Raw genomic sequence first — 25,512 nt, forward strand, 5'->3', positions numbered from 1 at the left:
AATGTTTTTCATAAAAACGTGATTAAAACAATGGGCTATTTTCTGATTAAGGACTTAAAATCTTGTGTTTTTCGTAAGAGATCCTTCTGCTTTTTTAAGGGGTAAGGTTTCTCCTTGTGGAGAGTGACATGCCAGCTCTGGCTTGTCAAGGTAAGGAGGCTTATTCGCCGTGCAATGCTCCTCTGGGAAAATAATATGCAAATTGCCTCTTCAGAGAAAAAGAGGACTTGAACTCTATAGCGCAACCTGTTGGTAGTAGCGATCCTACAAGTCACAATCAACCCTTTAACAAGTCTTGTAATATGACTTAGGATAAAAGCCAAATCAGAATCTCAATTTGCATTCTGATTTGGCTTTTATCCTAAAGGCCCCTTTACATTTAGCAATGCACCAGCGATCCCGACCAGCGATGTCACGCAGTCAGGATCGCTGGTGCATCGCTAAATGGTCGCTAGTGAGCTGCCACACAGGCAGATCTCACCAGCGACATCGCAGAGATACAGTGGTCGTTACTTACCTTTCAGACGCGGCGATCCTGACATCCTCCCTTCCGAGTCCACGCGTCGCTTGTCGGCGCCACAGGAAGCCCAGCAGGAAGCGCCCGACGAGAAATGAAGCTGCACGATCTTGTGCGATCAGCGATGGACAGCGGGGGAGCCTGTCGGAGGTAAGTATCACACATAGCGATATCGCTAGCGATATCACTGCTGCGTCACCAAATCGGTGATGCTTTAGCGATATTGCTAGCGATATCACTATGTGTAAAACCCCCTTAAGTCATATTACAAGACTCGTTAAAGGGTTGATTGTGACTTGTAGGATCGCTACTACCAACAGGTGGCGCTATAGAGTTCAAGTCCTCTTTATCTCTGAAGAGGCAATTTGCATACTCTGCTTATTTAGTCATCTGTTCACGTTCTCAATTGCTCATGTATATCCAATGCCTGGTGGTTGTAAAAGTCCTAGTTAATGTTTCCTAGCTGAAGAAATGTAGCGCCATTCCTGCAGAATGTGATCAGGAATGCATCATGTACTTTGCAGAGAGCCTCTCCCGTTTCTTGTATTCAGGCCAGATACTGTTACACATGAGTATGAGAAGTAGCAGTATTAGAGCATTGAGTGGCAGGTGTTTAATAATTTCTGTTCTTCCATTACCCGGTGTTTATGTGGCCAGTTATTAGTGGGTTTGTTATGTCAGGCTGTAAGGGCCTTGTCTGTATTGTAATGCAATGCTAAATTCTCATACCCAAGATTTATGGTACTTATTGGTTAGCTTATTTGGAAAATGGAATTTTCAGTGTCACTTTTCACTCTGCCATTTCTATGTTCTCTCCTATTCATCAAAGGTTGGAATTCTAGTCTGTATTGTATGCTTTAATTACGGTATACGTTTATATTCTTCTAACACATCATTTTTTTTTTTTTAGAGATGATAGATACAGAACTGGGCAAAATCCAGCAATCAAATTTCAATTAGGTGCCAAAAACATTACAGTTAAGAAACATTTTTCGTAACGAAACCCAAAGATTTTTTTTTTTCATCTTTCTCTCCAAATTACTTAAAAGATATATTTATTGTATAATTTTCTCTTTTTTAATAAAAAGAAATCTGATATACATAAATGTCTATCTGTGAACAAAATACTGACAAAGTATATACAATAATTTAACAGACTTCCATGCCCAATGAACTATAGGTAGTGAGGAAACTGAACACCTAGCCTAAATACAACGTATTTAAAATACACAGTGGAATAATCCATGTAAAAATAAATTTAAAAAAAACATAGGCCGTATGATTATTTTTCATATTCCTACGTGTTTTTGAATAGAAAAGCAAAAGGTTTAACCTAGTCAGTGACAACCTGAGGTGCTAAACATTTCTCTCTAGCTTCATTGTCATCATTTGTGAGCTGCTTACTCCTTTTGGGTTCTATCCATGAGTTGTGGATCACTGCATTGTTAGGCATAGGATCAGCTTCCACAATTGAAACCACTCTTTTTTTCATTTTGCTCTTTAAAACTTTTTGGAATTTTTGTCTTGTGAATGCGTATAACAGAGGATGGAAAATGGTGGTTCCGTAAGCCATGACTAAAAAGCAAAGTCTGAGTTTAACCAAAAGGTCACTTGGGCCAAGACATAAAATAGTTGTATTCAATAAAGAAATAGGCGTCCAACAAAACAGAAAGGTCGAAATAATCAGAAGTGACATCTTGAAGACTCTCTTTTGCCTTTCCCGTCTCTCTCTGTGCCTCTTTACTGCTCGGCGTAAGGCAATAATAACAGATACAGAAGTTCTCACACCAAGGACCACGTTTCTACCTCCGCTGCTTTGCGATATATCCGTTGTCTCGTGCTGTGGAGCCAGAGAAATAGTTTTTTTCTTACGGATTTTCTTTTTTTGCCCCGTTGAAAACCTTGTGCCTATACGAATGTTGAGGGCTTGAAGAATTTTGCTGTATGTGATCAACATGACAACTATTGTGAAAAAGAAGATGGGAATCTGAACCAGAAGGTGATAATACATCCCGAGTTCTGTATGATATTCATTTGAGCTAACACACAAAAGTGTTTTATTCTCCCACTGGTTTGCACTTTGAAAGCTAAAAAAGCTGACTTCAATAAAAGGAATCAGAAAAGCCATGAAAGATACTATCCACGTGGATGTCATCAATATAACTGCACGGCCCATGGTCAGGATACGATTGGCAGGCTTGACCGAAATGTCATATCGATCCAGAGTAATGGCAAAGACGTTAACAGCGGTGGACACGCTGGCAAATGAAACGCACGCTTCATGGAAGCAGCAGATCAGCGCACTATTGCTCTCCAGTGGCAGGAGTAGGATTACAATAGTGAGAGGGATACATCCTACACATATGATCACATCAAGGACATGGAGGTTCATAGTAATAATGTTGCTGACAGAGTTGATAAGGTTGGACTTCATGCAGTAAAGAACCAGTACGGTAAGGTTACTTCCGAGACCCAGAACGATTTCCAGCATGAGGAAACAAGTGAGGGAGATTTGGAAGCTAAGCGGGTATGACAGCGGTTTGTACATGTTGCTGCTGACGTCATTAATCTCATCGCGGACTGTTATATTGGCTTCAGACTGCATGTTGGTTTCCAGCATGAAGTTGAAAAACATTGTTTTGAATTAGGTGGCATGAGTCCTGTAAAAAGCCAAAAATATCACATTTAGTTTGATTTATTTTAGATTGTTTTTCCTATACATATTCACGTCTTTAATCCTAAGAAAAGCATCACTAACGTAAGAAGAAATGCTGTATATTTAACAAATCACAGACAGTTTAACCTGAGGATGAGAAAAGTTTGGGACAAACTTGTTTTTTGTTAAAATGTTTGTCTGGTTAGCATAATTAAGCATGGGATCATTTTGTTGTGTTAGTGAAAGATGCAAAATGACATGGATGGCGTACCCCTCCTATCGGTGACACACCAAAAGGGGCAAGCTGGGACAATGACTGCATAAGAGTGGTCCAGCCATGTTCTCCCAGTGATCCATGGTCCATATTATTTGGAATAACATGTATTGCCTGTGCATATTCAGCTCATCGAAAAGCCGCTGTTGTCTCCACCTCAACCCAAGTTAAAACTTGAAGTGAATTCTCTGTCAAAAAAGTCATCAACACTTTAGTTGTACTTCAAGTAATCTTCAAAATATTGTCCATCTGCCAACGGTATTTTTTTTCTTTTACTATGCATGTGTATATGTATGTATTTATACAGTATATATATATTTAATATGTGTGTAAAATATAAATATATATATCTTAATTTAGCTCCCACTGGTTTGCTGCCTTTGCAAGTTCTTTAATTTATGCAAATGTGCTATAGTCTGCGCTGTAGTTGCTATAGCAACTAGCTGAAAGTTCTTCCAAGTTTAATGTTACTAAATATTTTTCTGCAATATTGTTGCATTTTTCTTATGTGATGGTTGCTTTCCAGTAAAACATTCCTACCATGCTACATGTCTAATCCGTATCTGCCGTTCTTGCTCACTTCCTCTGCCCTGTGCAGTTGTAATTTGTTTCGTTTTGTTTTATTGTAGTGTTTATTGAGTATGTTTTTCGATGTAGAGAAACAATACGGCAATGTCAACATAATATTGCAGTCTTTTTTTTTACTGTTCTGGTGCTGTACAGTGTGTAAGAACTTATGGTTTTGTGTTATTAATGAAGCACACAAAGCTTCCCTTCCGCGATTGTGTTGTTTTGTATATTTTGTGCGGTTGCACTTGCGCTTTGTTATGTGTTGTGCATATGCTGGCTGTATCTACAGCTTTGTGCCTCTATAATGTCCATTCCAACAACAATTTTCTGCTGAAATTCTACAGATCCTAGGGGCATCAGAACAGATTTATCTAGGGTAACACCGGACGGATATAAACGGCACTTGCTCTCAAACGTTTATTTTGATTGAATACGTTAGATACTTTTTTAACTTTTTTTGTTTATCTTGAGAATTGAAGTAAATGTGTTACATAGAAATCCAAAATAAGTGACCCATATAACAAATGCTCATTAGCAGAGGTAGTTGTAAAATAAATGAAACCTGAGTGTTAGATCAGGTTCTTGTTCTGTCAGGGGGGAAAAAAAACCCCTACATTTTTACTTCTTTTATGTGTATCTAACCGAGAGTGTCTGCAGAAAATGGAAAATGTGAATGCTGCCAGATCTCCCGCTGGCCAAAGATAAAGCATCAGTCCTGTGTCACAGGCATAACATTTCCTGTTACTTTAGAGGACATGTTGAGAGAAGGAGAGTTCATTAAATAAATTCATCTTTTGTATCTGTGAATCCAACTTGCAGTTGGGAGGTGGGCTGCTCGGAGCGGTCTACCGGGCAAATGTGTTTCTAGGCAGGGAAGATGTGTGGCAGAGCTTGGCATCATGCTGCTAACCACCTACCTGCTTCCTTCTGCCATAAGGGACCTTTACTTCTCTGAAGCATCTTTTTAGAGATTGAAACATGATGTCATTGTCATTCTCTCGGTTGGCTGTAAAGATGTTCAGCAGCTCTGTTTTTCAGCAGGGGTGGAATCTATTTAGAGACGTACTGGAGCTCGCCAAATGGAGAGCAACTGACTGATGTTTAGTTATCCAGGCTGCTGCTCGTGTTTTTCACCCTGCGATCAGAGATGCAAAGCTGAAACTTTCTCTACAGGCTATTGAGCAGCTGGGATTTTTTAGTTGTAATATGTAACAGTCAGGTGTTCCAGTTCATATTTATCCTTGTTGCTGTAGTGCCAAAATCTACTACATTGGGATACCAAATCTACTACATTGGGATACCAAATCTACTACATTGGGATACCAAATCTACTACATTGAGATCCCAAGACTGTCTCAAATTTATAGTCTTGTGTTGTCTAATAAACTCCAATGTATTGATGAGTGCAATATCCCAAATTTATAGCTGCTTACCACTTTTCTGGCTCTGGTATCTACCACCCAGTCGTAACAATAATTTGCAGTGTGTGAGTTGCCCCCCATTTTGATATCACACAGACACATCGACAATGAGTCTGGCTGGTGAGGGTCTTCCCAGAGTATTAAGTACATGATAGTGCCCTGCATAGTCTCTGCTAATCCCTTTATAAGTAAAGTCCATATTGCACATGCAGAGCCCAAAAATGATGGATTATTTGAGTTGTGGGACTGTTGTACTATTTCTTTGGCCTTCATAAAAAAAAAAAAGCGTTCTGTATTACTAACCCTGAATTCAAGCCATGTGGTGTGTAAGTAATGGCTTGTGCCTCTCTGTGATTGTAATGGTATGTTATGGAATGTGTGTATATTGGCCCAGACAGACATGAATGCAGTGGATGCCGAGCTACCGGTTAGCGGATTTGATGCAGTGATCTCATGACACATTACCTGATTCTTCCTGGCCCCCATACACTGGCGATCATCTGACACTGTATGTTCACAGCCATCTAACAAGTAGTGTACAGCAGACATGGACAAATGGAGACGTGCATCCCCGGAATAATGGCACAATCCTGTCTGAAATTAATTCTAACTTCAATGTAGCCGTTTAAATAGAGGCATTTGTATATTAATTTGTTTTTTCACCCCCTTTTGAATATCACCTTGGATGCAATGCAAATAAGTTCTTTCATGTCTGTTTTGCTCTTGTCACTGCTGTGTAAATAGGTTGAATAATTGCAGGATAATGCAAATGATATTACTAGTTGCAAAACCAAAGCCGAACCATCCAGCCGAGTGTAGGATGCAAGTCTGTTATCTGATGACTGTGCAGTGACTTTTTTGGATTTAGCAGTTAAGAACCCAAATTTCTACCTAGAAGTAGTGCACGAAGCTGTTTTGCTGTCAGGTCTCCATATCTCCCCCAAATCTTATAGTTAGACGTGAAGGGTTATGCTGCATAGAGCTAATGCACAAACTCTGTGCCATGTGAAAAGTGGCCAGCCGCCCTTACCTGTGCCAAAGATTACGGATCCTTTGTGAGCCTCCTTCAGGTGCACTTGCCACATCTTGTTCACTTGTCGGCAGAGTATGCGGGAAGCCAGGTGCCACATATATCTCCAGACAATGACCCTAATGAAAAGCTGTTCTTGGGCTGAGCCATTGTTTCAGCATAGTGCTAATGTGCAGGGCATATACTGCTGCTCCCCGGCTGCTGCGGTCAGTCGCTCACTCTGTCTTCCCACTGTGAAATCAATAAGCATCTGAAAATACATGATGAAAGTCATTTAACATAGTGGCAGCAGCAGCTCTCGGGAGATGCCAGGGAGCTCCTGTCGTTCTGAGAGCAGCAGCAGTGTGGCTTGTTAGGGCTGCTATTGCAGAATGACAGCTTGCTTCTGTGCTTCCCGTCACTGCAGAGAGATGCAGTGCATTCACTAATTTTCATTGGCCGGATTTCCTCAGCTTTGGGACAACACTGCATTTTTAAAATTCTCCTTAAGAGCCTGTTCCGTGGCCTCCAGTCTGAGGCATTGAGATGTGTAATGTTCTGGAGTTGATGCAGACCTTATTTTCTCATTATAATATGTTATTCTGTAAGTCAATCCAGCATCCCAATGTACCTTGAAACCATTTCTTATTAGGTCATATGGAAAAATCAGTAGTCTGTAAGTAGACCATATATGCATCTCAGGTACGTGTGACCTTTACCGTAATATGATGGTGTCTATAGCATAGATAGTGGTAGAACAATTAATGGGATCGTCTCTTCTTTGTTTTGGCCAAATATATATTTGCATCGTATATGTCTGTGTAAACTTTGTTCATTTGCATCTTCATTGTAGGAAAATAATCACCGTATAAATCATTCACAGAAAGGAACTTGAAGGGGTCATCTGTGACTTCACAAAATATAGTAATAAATGTGGGGAACTTTGTAAAATAGAAAAAGAACTTCTACACCTGCTAATTTTCCTTGCCCCTTCATGTATGCGCATATCTTCAACATCTTTTGGGCCTAAGGTGGAGAAAGAAATACATGCAATAGATACTCGCCTCCCAAACCAATGCCGCCTTCATCAGTCTGCTAGGATCAATATTCCTTGTGGGCATCATGTGAGTGCTGCAGCCAATCAATGGACTCTGATTGACTGCAGTGTTCACATTTTAAAGGGCATCATGAAATCACATGAGGCATGAATCAGAGCTTGGCTTCATGATTGCTTCTGGGTATGTTTTTTTTCCGGCATTTCAGAGAACATGCTCCTGGATGGCTTTTCTCGTAGCAGCTCTCGTTGATTGACAGGTCTCTCTCATTTGTGTACATCAGGAGAGACCCATCAATCACCTGTAACAGCGCTTCTCGGACTATGGTTCTATACTTACTGTGAAGCCGTGGAGTGTTTGAGAGGAAAATATATCAGCCAGACACTCATTTATGCTGCCTGTAGTTTGAGCAGGATTACTTAAGTGGAATTTATAGAACGATCTGTGCAAACAGTAAAAAAGAAAAGTTCACACCCATAAACCATCAATATAACATAACAGTATATGCAGATATATGAAATAGAGCAATACCGCTTCTAGAACTAGGATCTGCTTCTAAACTGTTAATTCTTTTCAGTAACTACTGGAACTATGATTTTTAAAATACATACATGTGATATCTTGGACTTGTGAACATTGATTTAAAGGGGTGATCTGAAGTTCAAAGTAATTTTCATCCAAACTCCCACTAAATCTATTTAGTGTCATAATCTAAACTCTTTTGTAATATACTTGAATTAAACTTTCTCTATCCTTTTATAAATCTACACCAAGTGCTTTTTTTTCAGTTCCTTTTTGATGACGCTTTTTTTGAGAATCGCAGTGCATGCTGGGATATGTAAAGGAAACACTATCAGGGGCAGAGGCTACAGCTACTGCCACAACCTCTGCCCCTCCCTGAAAATGAAGCACCATCAATAATGCTCTTTTCAGGTGCTGGGCTAGTCCCAGCGCAAAGCAATAATGACGGTGCGCCCTCTCGCCAGCTCAGATCAGCAGTAACGAGCTAGCAACTAAGTGTGTTGTCATGTTGTCAGAATACCCGGCATGCAGAGACCAATGACTTGACTTGCAAGGGCGACGCTGGTCTCTGCAAATAATATAACATTCTCCTAACGTACTCTGGTGCCAGCTCGTTACTGCTGAGCTAAGCCAGTAAGAGCGTGCGCTGTCATTGTGCACGTCATGCAGGGACTAGCCCAGCCCCTGAAACCAGCATCACTGATGACGCTTAGTTTTAGGGATGGGTCAAGGTCTGCGGCAGTGACGGCAGTCTTTGCCCCCCAATCACACTTTGAGTATCCACGCGTGTACTGGGATTCTCACACAAAGTGTCATCAAAGAGGAAGTGAGGGAAAAAATAGAAAAACAGTTAGTGTGGCAGGGAACATTTAATTCAAGTACACTGGAAAATAGTATAGATTATGGCACTAAATATAAATGGATTTAGGATGAAGTCTCTCTTAACTGCAGTTGTATAGTAAAACAGAGACCTGACTTGTACTAGAAGTCAAATACATTGTATAGGTAACTATACTTTCATCTATAAAAACTGAGAGAAAAAAGCTACACAAGAATATTCTTGGGTTGCATTTTATTTTCCCAAATCAATTCCTTCATCCTCACACATCAGAAATGCTGCTGTGGATAATGTCGTGAAAGTGATGCCTTTGGCACAGCAATGGATGAAATCCATGGTGACATCCACAACATAGTGAGATGCTGCTGAACTCAGATCCACAGCTCCTGGTAATTTACTCTGCAGATCTTCTCCACAACGCTGGTAATGTGTCACGCAACAGATTTTTCATATGTTTGTGTCCCATAACCATATAACCTTAAAGAGGTTGACCCCTTTCGGGCAACGTTTCCCTATATGTAGTTCATTGTAAGAAAAAAACAAACTATTCTTTACTCACCCTCTTTGGGTCCAGTGCAGAGTTTCTTGTTGTTTGGCTGCAGCCGGGACATTATATTGACATAGCTGCCACCAATCACTGAGCTCGCTCTGAGTAGCTTGTGTTGTCTACATGGGCAGAGCCACTGAGCTTAGCGATTGGCTGCAGCAATGATGATGTGATGTCATCACTGCAGCCAAACATTGGAAACTCCACGCTGGACCCGGGGAGGGTACAAATAGCATAATTTCTTTTTTTATCACAAGGCACTGTGCATACTGGGGAAAAAAAGTTTTCTGAAAGAAGACAACCCCATTGATAAACATATGAATGGGGTGTGTAAGGATGTGTTTCCTATATAACCATGTAGTTGCGTTTTCTACATGCGGGGAAGATTTTGCTGCTTAACAACAAAGCCTCCTAAGATGTGTGATGTGTTCGTTACTGTACATGTTCCATTTGTAGAGTAGACACCATGTGTTAAGAATTCTCTACATACTTCTAAATATTATTCAGGTTATCTGGCAAAAGCTGCATAAGAACAAGTAAATTGTTAGTACTGTAACGTTTAAAGAAGCAGAGCCATAGGACATGCTGGAGACAATATTTAGAAATAGTCAACGTTTCAGGATCTCTGACTGACTGACAGTTTGCTAATTTTTGTGTTTGGAATCCACAATAAAATTACTCTTTATTACAGTCTTCTGGTGCCAAAGTCTTGCTTAGGATTCATTGTGGTCTATTGTATTTGGGATGTCTAAATGGGCCTGTCCATTTTGCACTACAGAGATGAAAATGGAGATCCTGTAGAAAAGTAGAAGTCCAGTTACAAAGTGGGGGAAAGTAGAGTAAATGTTGGTTGGTAGTGTGATGTGTGCATAAAATGTCTTGTATTGTTGCACATAATGGAATCTGTCAGCACAATCCAACTTTCCCAACCTAAAATGTTTATATGGTCATGGTTCTCTCTGAAAGAAAATGTCATCCATACCCGTTCTGAAGTTTTAACTCATATGAAAATGTGTCTTAAGTGCTCTGGTCACTATCAGAGAACTTCCCCGGTTCTTCCCAGGTCTCCCTGGCTCTTATCTCCACCCATCTCCACTAGAGGAAGGTGGTGCTGCTCTGGGCATAAAGCAGGGAAGGCAGAGGCTGTGGTGCTCTGATCATGTCCAGAGCACTTAACCCTCATTTGAATATGAATTAAACAGCGCTTTGTCATTGTACAACTGATTGTTTCAGTAAAGTTATGGATGCAATAATCTTTCAAAGAGCAACATGACATATTAACAGTTGTGGGTGAGCGGATCGTTTCGACACATCCCCTTTAAAACCACTATGCAGAGTCAAATTTGCAGATGTGTTCTTTTTTTATCTTGTCTCTAAATCCAACATAGCTGGAGCTGAAAAGGCAGTTGGTATGGAGCAAATGTACTTCGCACAGACCCACAGCCAGCCCATTGAGCGTATTCAGGCCATGATATATGGGTGTGAAACCAGCCTAGGGTACTCAAAGAGTTACCAGAGGAAATTGTAGGACCCCTAGCCAGAATCTTTGAGAAATTTTGGGAAGCAGAAGTCCCAGAAGATTGGAAAAAGGCAAATGTTGTCCCTATCTTCAAAAAAGGAAAGGAGCCACGAAATTACATACTAGTGAGCGTTACTTCTATATATGTTCTCTGAACAAATTATTTAACAGCATGTATGTAAGTTCTTGGATAAGAATACAATAGTTAACCAGAGCCAGAATGCGTTTGTAGCAAACAAGTCATGGCAGACTAATCTAATTTCTTTCTATGATGGAATCACTGACTGACTAGATTAGGGAAATGCAGTAGGCATAGTAGATCTCGACTTCACTTCAGCAAAGCATTTGCCAAAGTATCTTGATACTATGCTTATTGAAAAAATGTCCAAGTATGGGAATGACAAGGCTACGATTAGGTGGATTCATAATTGGCTCAGTGATCGTACTCAGAGAGGTAACAAATGGTTGCACATCCAGTTGGAAGAGTGTTTCAAGTGGGGTACCACAAGGCTCTGTCCTATCCCCAGGTTTGTTCAACATTTATATAGATTATCTAGTTAAGAGAATTGAAGGTAAACTAATCAAATTTGCAGGTGATGCAAAGCTAGGAGGGATAGCTAACGCTAGAGAAGACAGAGAAAGGATTCAGAAAAATCTAGATAATATTGAACTATGGGCAGCGACTAATAGAATGGTATTTAACAGGGAGAAATGCAAGATTCTACATCTGGGCAAGAAGCTAAGCAATAGCACATGTGAAAAAGACTTGGGTATACTAATAGATCAGACTTCACATGAGTCAACAGTGTGATGCAGCAGCATAAAAGGCAAATACAATTCTGGGATGTATTAAAAGAAGCATAGAGTCTAGATCATGTGAAGTAATTACCCCCTCTACTTTTGAAGATGCCTCATCTAGAATACTCTGTCCAGTTCTGACCACCACATTTTAAAAAAAAGGCAGTGAAAAACTGGACCACGTTCACAGGATGGTAAGCGGACTGCAAAGTATGTCTTTCGAGGAACGGTTAAAGGATCTGGCAATGTTTAACTTGCAAAAAGAGAAGGTAAAGAGGAGATTAGATTTTACAGATTAGATATTAGAAAAAAACTTTTTGACAAGGTGTTCAATGAGTGGAACAGGCTGCCATGAGAGGTGGTGAGTTCTCATTCAGTGGAAGTCTTCGAACAGAGGCTGGACAGACATCTGTCTGGGATGGTTTAGTGTATCCTGCATTAAGCAGGGGGTTGGACCCGATGACCCTGGAGGTCGCTTCCAACTCTAGCGTTCAATGATTCCATGCACACTGTGCTTCTTTTTAATGCAGAATAAACTCACTTGTGGTACGTTTTTCAAATCCGCAATATTTCTCTTGTGGATACGCTGAGGTTTCTGTTCAGATTTTCCCCATATGTTTTCATTAGATGCGAAAATTTGCAGCAAAAAAATGCACATGCATTTCCGCTGAAATGGATAATAAACCCATGTAGTCCGCACCTGAGTATGTCCATAAAATTTTGTCAAAGCAATAAACCAAGAAGTATAAAAAACATAGCAACTTTAAAGTATATCATATGAAAAACGCAATAAAAATGCATGTTAAATAAAGCACACAAAAACGAAATGAAAAAATGCAAATAACCTACGGTAATTTAAATAGGTGCAGAAATTCTGCAACATTCAAATTCACACAAAAAGCTCATCCTGGGAACGTAACCATTAGGGTAAGTGCACACTAGCTGTTTTTTCAGCGTTTTTTTTCTGCAGCTTGTTTTCGTTTCTTTTTTTGCTGTGTTTTTGGAATGCTAGATTTATCTCTTGTGTATGCTGATTAAAGTTTAGTTTTTTGAAAAAAAAAAGTCCTATTCCATACAATCAGCTTTTGGCACAAATACATGGTTTTTGTGCATTTTTTAGTGTTTCTGCAACACTCATTCATTTCAATGTGTAAAAAAGGGTGAAAGAACGCTGAACGAAGTGACATGCTCTATTGTGCAAAAAACATGGATTTTTGTGAGTACTCACCATAAAATCCGTTTCTCCGAGACGCTCACTGATGGACACAGGTACTGTGGGTGTATGCTACTGCAACCTGGAGGCTGACACTAAGTGAACAAAAAAAGGTTAGCTCCTCCTACGCCGCATACACCCTCGCCCCGATTGCGGGCGGAACTCAGTTTAGTGCAACAACAATAGGAGAACACAAAACAAATGAGCCTTAATGCAGAATACAATCTGTCTGGAAAAGGACCACCCTAATCTCAACAAGAAAAAAATATTGATTAAATAAACAAGAGCCAACTGGCTAATAGGGTGGGTGCTGTGACCCCGAATAAGCGACTCAGAGAAAAGGATTTTACGGTGAGTACTCACAAAAATCCATGTTTCTCCTTCGTCTCATTGGGGGACACAGGTACTGTGGGACGTCCTAAAGCAGTCCCTGGGTGGGAGATTGACTCACCGATCCAAGCTACATGCACTTTTTGTCTAAAGGTGCGCCACCGCTGCTTGGAGAACTCTTCTACCCAGGCTCGCAAGCCTGAGTATGCACATTGTAATATTTAGAAAATGTGTTCAGGCTGGACCAGGTCGCTGCCTTGCATACCTGCTCCGCCGAAGCCTGGTGCCGAGGCGCTCACTGCCCAAGTAGAATGCGCCCTGATCCCTGCTGGAATCGGAGTGCCTCTAATATGGTAGGCCTCCTGAATAGTTAGACGGATCCATCTGGCTATGGTCGACTTTGAGGCTGCGAGTCCCTTCCTGCGCCCTTCGGGGAGCACGAACAGCGAGTCTGTCTGGCGAAAGGGTGCCGTCACGTAACTTCTGAGAGCTCTCACTAGGTCTAATGTGTGAAGCGCTTTTTGACATGATGTACTGGCGCTGGACAAAATGGCAGCAGGACAATGTCCTCATTAATGTGAAAAGAGGACACGACCTACGGCAGAAAGGGGGGAGCTGGTCTGAGAACTGCCTTATCCTTATAGAAGGTGAGAAACCGAGTTCTACAAGATAGGGCCTCCAACTCCGAGACCCGCCTAATCGAAGTTATGGCTACCAAGAATACCACCTTCCTGGACGGGTATGACAACGAAACTTCTTGTAGTGGCTCAAACGTAGCCTCCTGCAGGACACCCAGGACCAAGTTAAGGTCCCAGGAGTCTAGGGGCGTTCTATAGGGGGGTGCCAAATTTGAGACCCCCTGGATGAACGTCTTCACCTGCATATTAGTGGCGATTTTTCGCTGGAAGAGGACAGACAAGGCCGATATCTGTCTCCTAAGGGAACTCGGGGCCAACCCTGAGTCTAGGCCTGACTGAAGAAAAGCCAAAATGATGGGAATAGAAAAAACCAGTGGAGCAACCCCGCGGTCTCGACACCAACTAAAGAAGACCTTCCAAGTGTGATGGTAAATCTTTGCCGAGGTAGTCTTCCGGGCACTAACCATTGTAGCGACCACTTCAGGCCCGAACCTCGCCTAGGTCAGAATCCAAGATTCAACGGCCATGCCGTCAAACAGGGCCCCTGAGTTCAGGTGGAAGATCGGTCCCTGCAACAGTAGATCTGGGCGTTCTGGCAGTCGCCATGGGACGTCGGTGAGCAGCTGCACTAGGTCTGCATACCACGCCCGACGTGGCCAGTCTGGGGCTAGTAGAATTGCTGGAACCCCTTCTGTTTTGATCGTTCTGACAACCCTTGGAAGTAGCGGCAGCGGGGGAAACAAGTAAGGAAGGCGAAACTGGTTCCATGGTAGAACTAACGCATCCACCGCGATTGCTCGCGGGTACCTTGGCGTTCACCCTGGAGGCCATCAGATCCACATCCGGTGTTCCCCACTGTTGACAAATCTGCTGGAAGACCTCGGGTGCAGGGCCCATTCCCTGGACACGACACCCTGCCAGCTGAGGAAGTCCGCCGCCCAATTCTCCATGCCCGGTATGTGGACTGCTGAAATTACCGAGTGGTTCCTCTCGGCCCAGCGAAGTACGTGTTCTACCTCGCGCATGGTTGCCTTGCTGCACGTGCCCCCTTGATGATTTGCGTAAGCCACCGCCGTGGCGTTGTCCGATTGAATCCGGACAGGACGTCGTGCTGGAAATGTTGCAGCGCCAGCCACACTGCTCGAATTTCCAACAAATTGATCTGGAGGCGTGCCTCCTGTCGTAACCATTGCCCCTGAATTGCGTGGTGATGGAAAACTGCTCGCCAGCTGAGGAGGCTCGCGTCGGTTGTGACCACCAACCATTGATCTGGGGGGAAGGGCTTCCCCTGACGAAGGAACTGCTCGTCCACCACTGTAGAGACCTTCTGACCTGAGAGGACAACCGGCACCGATGATTGAGCGTGAATGGGCTCTTGTCCCAGGATGTCAAGAGAGCGTGCTGCAGGGGACGCAGATGAAATTGGGCAAACGGAATCGCTTCCATTGCCGCCACCATCGTCCCTAGCACCCTCATCCCGAAACGAATGGTGTGAGGGACTGGCTGCTGCAGTTTCCAGACTCCCTGCCGGAGAGCTAGAGCCTTCTCCTGAGGGAGAATTACCAACCCTCAGGAGGTGTCGAAAATCATCCCTAAGAAAGAAATTTTCTGAGCTGGGACAAGGGATGACTTCTTCCCGTTGACTAACCAACCTAGGCGGGCTAGGGTATCCAGCGTGATGCTGACATTCTCTTTGCATTCCCGAAATGACGGGCCTTTCACCAAGAGGTCGTCCAAGTACGGCAAGACAACTATGCCCCGAGAGTGCAGAATGGCCATGACGACTGCCATTACCTTTGTAAACACCCTGGGGAGATAGCCAGCCCGAAGGGTAGTGCTACAAACTGGAAATGCTGACCATTGATGGCAAAACGTAGGAACCTCTGATGTGGAGGAAAAATAGAGACGTGCAGATAGGCATCCTGGACGTCTATTGAGGCCAAGTATTCCCCTTGCTCCATTGCCGATATAACCGAACAGAGAGATTCCATTCGAAAATGTTTGATGCTGATGAACTTGTTCAGGAGTTTTAGGTCCAGTACTGGCCTGACTGTCCCGTCCTTTTTGGGGACCGCGAACAGATAGGAGTAAAAACCCTGAGTCCTCTCGCATTCTGGTACGGGAATAATGACTCCTTTGCGCTGGAGTACCCTGATGGCTCCCATTACTGCCTCTGCCTGGGCTTCCACTTTGGGAAGCCGGGAAAGAAAAAATTGATTTGGGGGATACTTGACAAATTCTATCTTGTAGCCGGACGACACTAATTCCGCCACCCATGCGTCATGCGCTCCCGCGACCCAGACATGGCAGAACCGGAGTAGACGGCCGCCCACCATGTCTTTTTCGAGTAACGGTTGCCCCGAGTCATTTAGCTGAGGGCTTTTGGGATCTGGCTCCTCTTGACCTGGGCTGGCGAGCCCACATCCTGCCCAGCGGGTTGGCTCTATATATGACCTGTCGATCCCTGTCTTGGTTGTAGCGAACTGGAGCGGCGGAACTGGCCGCTGCCATCCACCCGGGGTTACGAAACGCCCAAAACCGGGTCTGAGGCTGACGAAACGGCGGCTTAATCTTCTGCTGTGGGAGAAAAGTACTTTTTCCCCCCGTGGCATCAGAGATGAGTTGGTCGAATTTCTCCCCAAATAGGCGGCTACCTTGAGAAGGCAGGGAAGTCGAGGATTTTTTGGAAATCGAATCGGCCCGCCACATCCTTAACCATAGAGCCCTCCTAATGGCGATTGCATTTGCCGCCACTAGTGCTGCGCAATTAGCAGCATCTAAGGAAACATTGATAAGGTAATCACCTGCCCTCGCGATCTGACTCGCTATCTCTGATACCTCCGTCGGCAAGTCCCTATCCTGCAAGACTTTATTTAATGATTCTGACCATGACATCATGGCCTTGGCTACCCATGTTGCTGCAAATGAGGGAGAGAGAGCTGAACCTGATGCCTCATAAACCGAGCGGGCCAAATTCTCTATGAGCCGATCCGTGGGGTCTTTAATGGAAGAAACACTAGGTACCGATAACAGAGACTTCGAGGCCAGGCGTGACACAGGCGGATCCACCACTGGGGATTCCGCCCATTTCTTACAGAGCTCCGGTGCAAACGGATACCTTGCTTCCAGCGTTTTCTGCCCCGAAAACCGCCTGTCCGGTCGTTCCCTGTGACGCTGCACTATGTCCTCGAACTCTGGGTGGGTGCTAAATACTCTATGCGGTCGCTTGGCCCTCTTAAAGGACACTTTATGACCTGAGGCCAGAGAGACCTCATCCTCGATACTCAAAGTCTGATTGACCGCTTCAATGAGACTGTCAACCGTTTCCCGATACCCTGGAGCGTCTAGGTCCAGGGGCTCATCAGTGTCATAATCCGAACTCTGTTCGCTCCTGGATAGCGGAGACTGTGAACGAGACGCCGCACTCACGGATGCCGAAGCACTGGACGGGCCCGGAGACACCGTGTGGGTTCTCTTCCTATGCGCCTGTCTAGAGTGAGAGCGGCCCCTGTGAGGTGGATGATACCTCCCAGCCGCCATCTCTGCCCCATCTGAGGCCCAAAGGGTCTCGATCACGTTTGTCAGAGATGCAATGGACCGGGAAAGCGATAAGGCCCACTCTGGGGGATCCAGACCCCTGGGCTCTATCGCAGGGGGAGGCTCCTGGGCGCGCTCGGAGTCACAGGCTTCGCATAATTTTTGGCTCTGTGCCCGTGGAAACCTAACTCCACAAGAAATGCATGCGGCATAAAGGAACGTGTGCGCTTTATCTTTTCCGGACATATTGCTGCCAGGCCTAATATATATGAGGGTTGCGGGGAAGGGAGAAGGAGGAAAACACCACCTTTAATCGCCCGTAGCGCGCATCCAGGGTCGGGGTCCACTTACCCCGTCCTGTGTCCCCATGTGCTCCTGCCGCTGCCTGCGTTTCCTCTGGGTAGGCCGGGACATCCTCACCCGATCGCGGCCTACCCTGCAATGAAGCCAGGGGCTCAATTTGTTCGGCGTCCGCCCTAGCCGGGGGGGGGGCGGCGCTGGAAATGACCGCGGACTAAATGGAAGCCGCGGACTAAATTTTTCATGCCCGCCGCGGGGGGGGGGGTGGCGCATTCTCTACCGCCGGCACCTGGCGAATGTGCCGCAAACACAGGACCCCTGCAGGAGGCAGGAGGAAAAAGAGGGAAGGAGGATTGTCCTATACCTCCCAAGACGCCTGGAGCCTCAGTGATTCTCCGGGATGCTGCCGCAGGATCCTCCCCAGCCCTCCATACCTGACTCAGGATCCTGCATACCAGGTAGAGGGGTTGGGGTTAATGTCTGGACGGTGCAGGAACCCTAGCTCCGTCTAACCCCTTCAGGGGGTGAGGAGAGGGACCGTCCGCCGCCTTGCAGCACCGCTGTCTAGCGTTGGTGAAGCAGTGGGGGCCGCACAAACTAGTCTTGTGCCTCTGTGCAAGCCCATGGTTTCCATACCTAGGGGTGGACAGGGCTAAGTCCGGCATTATGTCCCACGTCGCGGGAGAGGATACGTGGACGGATACTCGCATGTGCTCGCCCGTTGATGGTTTCGGGAAATCGGATCCTTTCAATAGGATGCGTTGCCCCTGTCTTATCTTTATAAAATAAAAAAGAAAAATAGAAGTCTGGGGAAAAAGACCCAGATATTTCCCACGGTGCGGGAAAGGATACGCGGAGACGATAACGCGTGCTCGCCTGTTGATGGTTTGGGGAGATCGGACCCTTTCAATAGGATCCGTCGCCCCTGTCTCATCTTCATGGAAAGGGAGAAAAAAACAGTCTGGAGACATCCAGACGTGTGTGCCTCCAAAGGACACTAAGCAAAAACCTGAGTTCCGCCCACAATCGGCGCGAGGGCGTATGCGGAGGAGGAGCTAACCTTTTTTTGTTCACTTAGTGTCAGCCTCCAGGTGGCAGTAGCATACACCCACAGTACCTGTGTCCCCCAATGAGACAAAGGAGAAAACATGGAAAGCACAAAATCCTGATGACAAAAAAAAAACAACTGTGTGCATGAGATTTGTGAAATCTCATAGACTTTGCTGGTACTGTAAAACACAACAGAAAATTTGCATTAAAAAAAAAACGCTAAAAAAATGCCTAGTATGCACTTAGCCTTACTGTTCTCTGCAGACTCCTCTGTATTTTTCGGAACTTCATTTAATACCAGTATGCAACCACAGGATTATATATAATCCTTCACGGTCTCCGTGAAGAAGGCGGCAGTTGTTACCGCCGAAACGCGTAATCTGTTCAGCATTATGTCTGCATCTTGTTACTGAACTCTGGATTTTTAAAATAATCTGCAATAAAAATTCTTGGATTTTATTATACCACCTGAAGTTTCCGCTTGCTGGACTTTTCTGCCTCGATTTCTACATTGTTGGACTTGTTCCCAGTCTTGGTCCGTGCAACACAGAGGAAACAGGTATTTACCATCCAGAGCTCGGAGGTTAGCTGGTCTATGTGTTTTTTATATATATATATATATATATATATATATATATATATATATAATGTATATTTTGTTTTAAATAGCAGGGCAGTTATTAAAAAAAGGGAAATTATTGATTGGTTGCACAGAAATGGCTCTGGTCGTTTTAATAACGTTTTTTGTTGATAGTGTAATTTATAGCACGTTCTAGAAACCCCAAAAAAATAGTAATAGAGTGAATATTTCTATTCCAATTTCTGTTCCTGAATTCGTAAAGTAAGTCAGATTTGTCAGCATTACATTGAATTATGAGAGCTATGTCTTTTCTTATAAAGTGAAGCTAACCAATGCAATCAATCTGGTCTGGGAACACAAAACCTTTACATAGACGGTTCATATTTTTATATAGGTAGTTGCATGCTTTCCAATAGGATTCTTGATCTCTCAATTTGCCTTTTTTTTTTTGTAAAAAAAAAAAAGCTATTTTGCATGGTAGCAACAGTTCACTGTTGCCATGGACACAAGGGCGGTGCTGAGCTGTACATCCTCGATACTGTCGCTCCTAAACCCTCACCAATAGGTATGTGAATAAGGATGTGACTATATCTTCTATACATGTCAGTCTCAAAATAAAAATATGAATATCATGAAAATGTGAATACATATATACAGTGGGGAAGAAAGTATTTAGTCAGCCACCAATTATGCAAGTTCTCCCACTTAAAAAGATGAAAGAGGCCTGTAATTGACATAGCTTGACCACAACTATGAGAGTTACAATGAGAAAACAAATCCATAAAATCACCTTGTCTGATTTGGCAAGATTTATTTTGCAAATTATGGTGGAAAATTAAGTATTTGGTCATTAACAAAAGTTCATCTCAATATTTTGTTATATATCCTTTGTTGGCAATGACAGAGGTCAAACGTTTTCTTTAAGTCTTCACAAGGTTGGCACACACTGTTGGAGATATGTTGGCCCATTCCTCCATGCAGATCTCCTATAGAGCAGTGATGTTTTGGGATGTTTTCTATGGGGTTGAGATCTGGAGACTGGCTAGGCCACTCCAAGACCTTCATATGCTTCTTACGAAGCCACTCCTTCATTGCCCTGGCGTTGTGCTTGGGATCATTATCATGCTGAAAGACCCATCCACGTTTCATCTTCAATGTCCTTGCTGATAGAAGGAGGTTTGCACTCAAAATCTCAGGATACATGGCCCCATTCATTCTTTCATGTACATGGATGATTCGTCCTGGTGCCTTTGCAGAGAAACAGCACCAAAGCATGATGTTGCCACCAATTCATGCTTTACAATAGGTATGGTGTTCTTTTGATGCAACTCAGCATTCTGTCTCCTCCAAACACGACGAGTTTTGTTTCTATCAAACAGTTCTACTTTGGTTTCATCAGACCATATGACATTCTCCCATTACTCTTATGGATAATTCAAATGCTCTCTACCAAACTTCAGATGGGCCCGGAAATGTACTGGTTAAGCAGGGGCACACTTCTGGCACTGCAGGATCTGTGTCCCTGGTGGCGTAATGTGTTACTGATGGTAACTTTTGTTACGGTGGCCACAGCTCTATGCAGGTCATTCATTACGTCCCGCCATATGGTTCTGGGATTTTTGCTCACCGATCTTGTTATCATTTTGACCCCACAGGGTGAGATCTTGCGTGGAGCCCCAGATCGAGCGAGATTATCAATGGTCTTATATGACTTCCATTTTCTTATTATTGCTCCCACAGTTGATTTCATTACACCAAGCGGCTTGCCTATTGCCGATTCAGTCTTCCCAGCCTGGTACAGGGCTACAATTTTGTTTCTGGTGACCTTCGACAGCTCTTTGGTCTTCACTAGAGTTGAGCGAAACGGGTCGGTCAAATTCATAAGTCGCCGACTTTCGCTGAAGTCGGGTTTCGTGAAACGAAACCCAACCATAGCGTGAGGTCAGCCACGAGGTCGGCGACCAGAGCGCCAAAGTCACGTTTCAAATGATGCTTCCAGCGCCCTTTTTCAGCCAATGATGGAGGACGCACACTATGGGCAACGCGATTACATGGGCATCGGTCACCACCATCTTTGAGAAGGGCATGCAAGTGATTGGCTTGCTTTGTGTGGTGTCACAGGGGCTATAAAAGGGCGTGCACGCCGACCGCCATCTTACGTCTGCCGATATTAGCATTAGGGAGAGGTTGCAGCTGCTGATTCTGAATAAGGGAGAACGTTAGGCAGGGAAGAAGAACAAAAAAAACCTGCTTCTGCTGTTAGCGATTTCCACTGTACAACACAACAGTTTGTGTGCAGTGACAGGGGAGGCTATATTTTTTGTGCATCAGCTCTGTTGGTTGTTAGGCTGCCTTATAAGGCTCCCTGATAGCTGCATTGCTGTTTGCACACTGCTGTGCAAACTGCTTTTTTAAAAGCAAAAATACTTTTCTTCCTCTTTTCTGCACAGTTACCAAACGTTCATTTTTCTACACTTTTGTGTGCAGCAGTCCTGCTTATTAGGCTGCCTGCTGCCATTCTTGGACTGAGAGCATCATTGTCAGTCTCCTAAAATCTCTAGGGAGCTTCCAATTCTCCCCAATACTATATACACACCTTGTACTTTGTCATACACCAGCCAATTTCAGCCTGTTAAATTGAGGTGTAATCTATAGTGGGCCTGAGATAATAGTTCAGCCTCCTAAAATCTCTATGGAGCTATCAATTCTCCCCAATACTATATACACACCTTGTACTTTGTCATACACCAGCTAATTTCAGCCTGTTAAATTGAGGTGTAATCTATAGTGGGCCTGAGATAATAGTTCAGCCTCCTAAAATCTCTAGGGAGCTTCCATTTCTCCCTAATACTATATACACACCTTGTACTTTGTCATACACCAGCCAGTTTCAGCCTGTTAAATTCAGGTGTAATATATAGTGGGCCTGAGATAATAGTTCAGCCTCCTAAAATCTCTAGGGAGATTCAAATTCTCCACAATACTATATACACGTTGTACCTTGTTTTACAGTACCATATAGCTGGTGGTATTTTGGGTACATTTTTCCAAAAATGAGGAAGTATGGTGGAAGAGGCCGTGGAAGTGGGCGGGGGTTGCCAGCTGGTACTGATGGTGGGGGGGGTGGTGGTGCATCTGCTGGTAGTGGCAAAAGCACAATAGCACCTAAGGCAGGAGGTGTTGAGCCTGCGTCATCGTCTGTCTCCACAAGGCCTCAAAGGCTCCCTTTTCTGGGAGTAGGTAAACCGCTTTTAAAGCCGGAGCTTCAGGAACAAGTTTTGGCTTACATTGCTGACACAGCCTCCAGCTCTATCGCCTCCTCTTCTGAAGTTTCAAAAAATAAAAGCACTGAGTCGTCAGTGCAGGCTCCTTGTCAGGAACAACACTTTTCCTTGTGTCCTTCACCCCTACCAAAAGTGAAGGATGCGGCAGGCCACACTACAGATTACTCCATGGAGCTCTTTTCACATACCATGCCTGGGTTATCAAGCCAAATCGTGAATTCCCCAGTCCAAGATGAATCGGACATGGAGTGCACTGATGCACAGCCACTGCTAGATTTTTCGGCTGGTACATTCACTCAGAGCACTACATTGTCCTCGCAGTGTACTGAGCCAGAATCTGACCCTGATGAAACTCAGGTGCCCCTTCCCGCATACTAATATACCACCTTACACAGTGACACAGAGGAAGGTGCACATGAAAATGAAGAGGAGGTGATGGATGACCCAGTTGTTGACCCAGATTGGCATCCATTGGGGGAAGAGGGTGCCACTGCCAATAGCTCAGAAGAGGAGGAGGAGGATCCGCAGCAGGCATCGACATCGCAACAGCTGTTATCTGGCTGGCCTGTAGCAGTCCAAAAACGGTTTACAAAAACCCAAAGAGTTGCAGGACAGCTTGGCCAGACGGTCAAATTAGCACAGCGTGCAAGGCCTCAAAATGTCTTCCATAGTAGGAAGAGTGCAGTGTGGCACTTTTTTGAACAAAACCCTAATGATCAGGCAAAGGTTATCTGTAAGAAGTGCGCAAAGACCTTTAGCTGAGGGAAAAATCTGAGAAATGTGAATACCAGTTGCATGCTTAGACATTTAACCACCATGCGCTTGAAAGCGTGGACGGACTACCAAACCTCACATACCACATGTGCACCTGCTCCGAATGAAGGTAGTCAGCAACACTACATCGCTTCCCCCACTGTAAGCCCACCGGTTAGCACACCACCAGTAGCAAATGTTAAGGTGTCGTCGCAAGGCCAAAGCAGTCAGGGAATCACAATGTTATTGCTACGAAAGACTGAATCTAGGCCATCAGCAAGACCACCAACACCATCACCATCACCAACCCTTTCTCAGTCCGCCATGTCCACCGCTAGTTCCACCATATGCAGCTCTCAAGTCCAGCTCACCCTACCAGAGCCTCTCAGTAGGACAAGAAAGTACTCATCCTCTCATCCGCGTACACAGTATTTGAACGCTCACATTACCAAACTAATCTCGTTATAGATGATGCCCTACCGGTTGATTGAAAGCGAAGCTTTCCACGAGCTCATGGCCTACGCAGTACCACGCTATGACCTACCCAGTCGGCACTTTTCTCGAAAAGCCATCCCAGCCCTCCACCTGCATGTGAAAGACTGCATTGTCCATGCACTCAAACAATCTGTGAGTGGAAAGGTGCACCTCACAACAGATGCATGGTCCAGTAGGCATGGCCAGGGCCGTTATGTGTCCATCACTGCGCACTGGGTTAATGTGGTGGATGCAGGGTCCACAGGGGACAGCGGCGGTGAGACAGTGCTGCCTAGCCCACGGTATAGGAAACAGTTGGCTGTAGGCGTTCGACCCTCCTCCAGAAGCGAAAGCTCGTCCACAGAGCGCAGTCACACGAGCACTCCATCCGCAGCTGCCAGTGTTGCACATGAGGTGTCCCACTATCGAACAGCTAGTAGTAAGCGTCAGCAGGCTGTGTTGAAGATGATGTGCTTGGGCGACAACAGACACACCGCGGAGGTACTGGCCGACTACTTGCAGCGACAAACTGAGTCATGGCTGGGCAGTCTACATCTTGAGGCAGGCAAGGTAGTTAGTGATAACGGCCGGAATTTTGTGGCAGCCTTAGCCCTTTCAAAACTCAGACACATACTTTGCCTGGCTCACACCTTGTACCTGGTGGTGCAGTGCTTCCTCAATAATTATCCGGAGTTAACAGCCCTGCTCCATAAGGTGCGAAGACTGTGCTCGCACATCCGCCGGTCGCCCGTACACTCCAGTCGTATGCAGAAGCTGCAGCGATTGCTCCACCTTCCCAAGCACCGCCTAATTATCGACATTGCAACAAGGTGGAACTCCACCCTGCACATGGTTCAGAGGCTGTGCGAACAGAGGCAGGCTGTAATGCATTTATGGAAGGATACACAGGAGTTGAGGCAGTTTGAGGGCAGACATGGAGTTGTCTGGTGTGCAGTGGTCGAAGCTGAAAGACCTCTGTAAAGTCCTTCAGTGTTTTGAGGAATGCACACGGCTGGTAAGCGCAGACGACGCCATCATAAGCATGAGCATCCCACTTATGCGTCTGCTCATGCAAACTTTGACGCACATTAAGGCGTCTGCAGCCGAAGAGGAGGAGGGAAGCCTTGATGAAAGTCAGCCATTGTCTGCTCAGGGAACTCTCCTGGACGAGGTGGAGGAAGAAGAGGAGGATGGGGAAGATTATTTAGGGGAGGAGGATGCTTCTCAGGGGGCAAGACAAAATGTTGGCGTGGCAAGGTCAGGTACAGGGTTTGTGCATGACTGGAGGGATGTGGATTTGCCAGAAAGTGCTTCTCCACCCAGCACTCGCAGTGCATCATTGTCACCTGGAACATTGGCCCACATGTGTGATTATGCCTTGCAGATCCTAAAAAGGGACCCCCGCATTGCCAAAATGATGAACGATGACGACTACTGGTTGGCCAGCATCCTGGATCCACGCTATAAAGGCAAATTCCAAAACATCATGCCACAGGAGAACCTAGAGCTAATATTGGCTAACAAACAAGCAACTCTGGTAAACCGTTTGTTTGAGGCATTCCCAGCACACAGCAGCAGTGATGGTTCTCTCACGAGCCGTAGGGGGCAACATGGAAGAGGTGTTCGT

General features: G+C 44.7%; 2 protein-coding genes across 3 annotated transcripts in view; one reads left to right on the forward strand and one right to left on the reverse strand.

Annotated features, from left to right (window-relative positions):
* The window catches only part of COG5 (component of oligomeric golgi complex 5), a 555,903-nt gene that overhangs the window by 84,015 nt on the left and 446,376 nt on the right, over nucleotides 1–25,512 (forward strand). The gene's annotated exons all lie outside the window — the stretch shown is intronic.
* On the reverse strand, nucleotides 1,556–6,862 carry GPR22 (G protein-coupled receptor 22). The gene is made up of 2 exons (XM_073573568.1): nucleotides 6,469–6,862; nucleotides 1,556–3,177 (listed from the first exon to the last, which is right to left on the reverse strand). The coding sequence occupies exon 2, from the start codon at nucleotides 3,150–3,152 to the stop codon at nucleotides 1,851–1,853; it is 1,302 nt and encodes a 433-aa protein (XP_073429669.1). The 5' UTR covers nucleotides 3,153–3,177; nucleotides 6,469–6,862; the 3' UTR covers nucleotides 1,556–1,850.

Source organism: Dendrobates tinctorius, unplaced genomic scaffold, assembly GCF_039654945.1.
Source record: "Dendrobates tinctorius isolate UK_male_01 unplaced genomic scaffold, ASM3965494v1 ptg000035l, whole genome shotgun sequence".
In the NCBI taxonomy this organism is placed as follows: domain Eukaryota; kingdom Metazoa; phylum Chordata; class Amphibia; order Anura; family Dendrobatidae; genus Dendrobates; species Dendrobates tinctorius.

What these genes read in the sequence shown, in the direction of transcription:
- GPR22 (XM_073573568.1), bottom strand. Translation starts at nt 3,152, where the DNA reads ATGTTTTTCAACTTCATGCTGGAAACCAACATGCAGTCTGAAGCCAAT.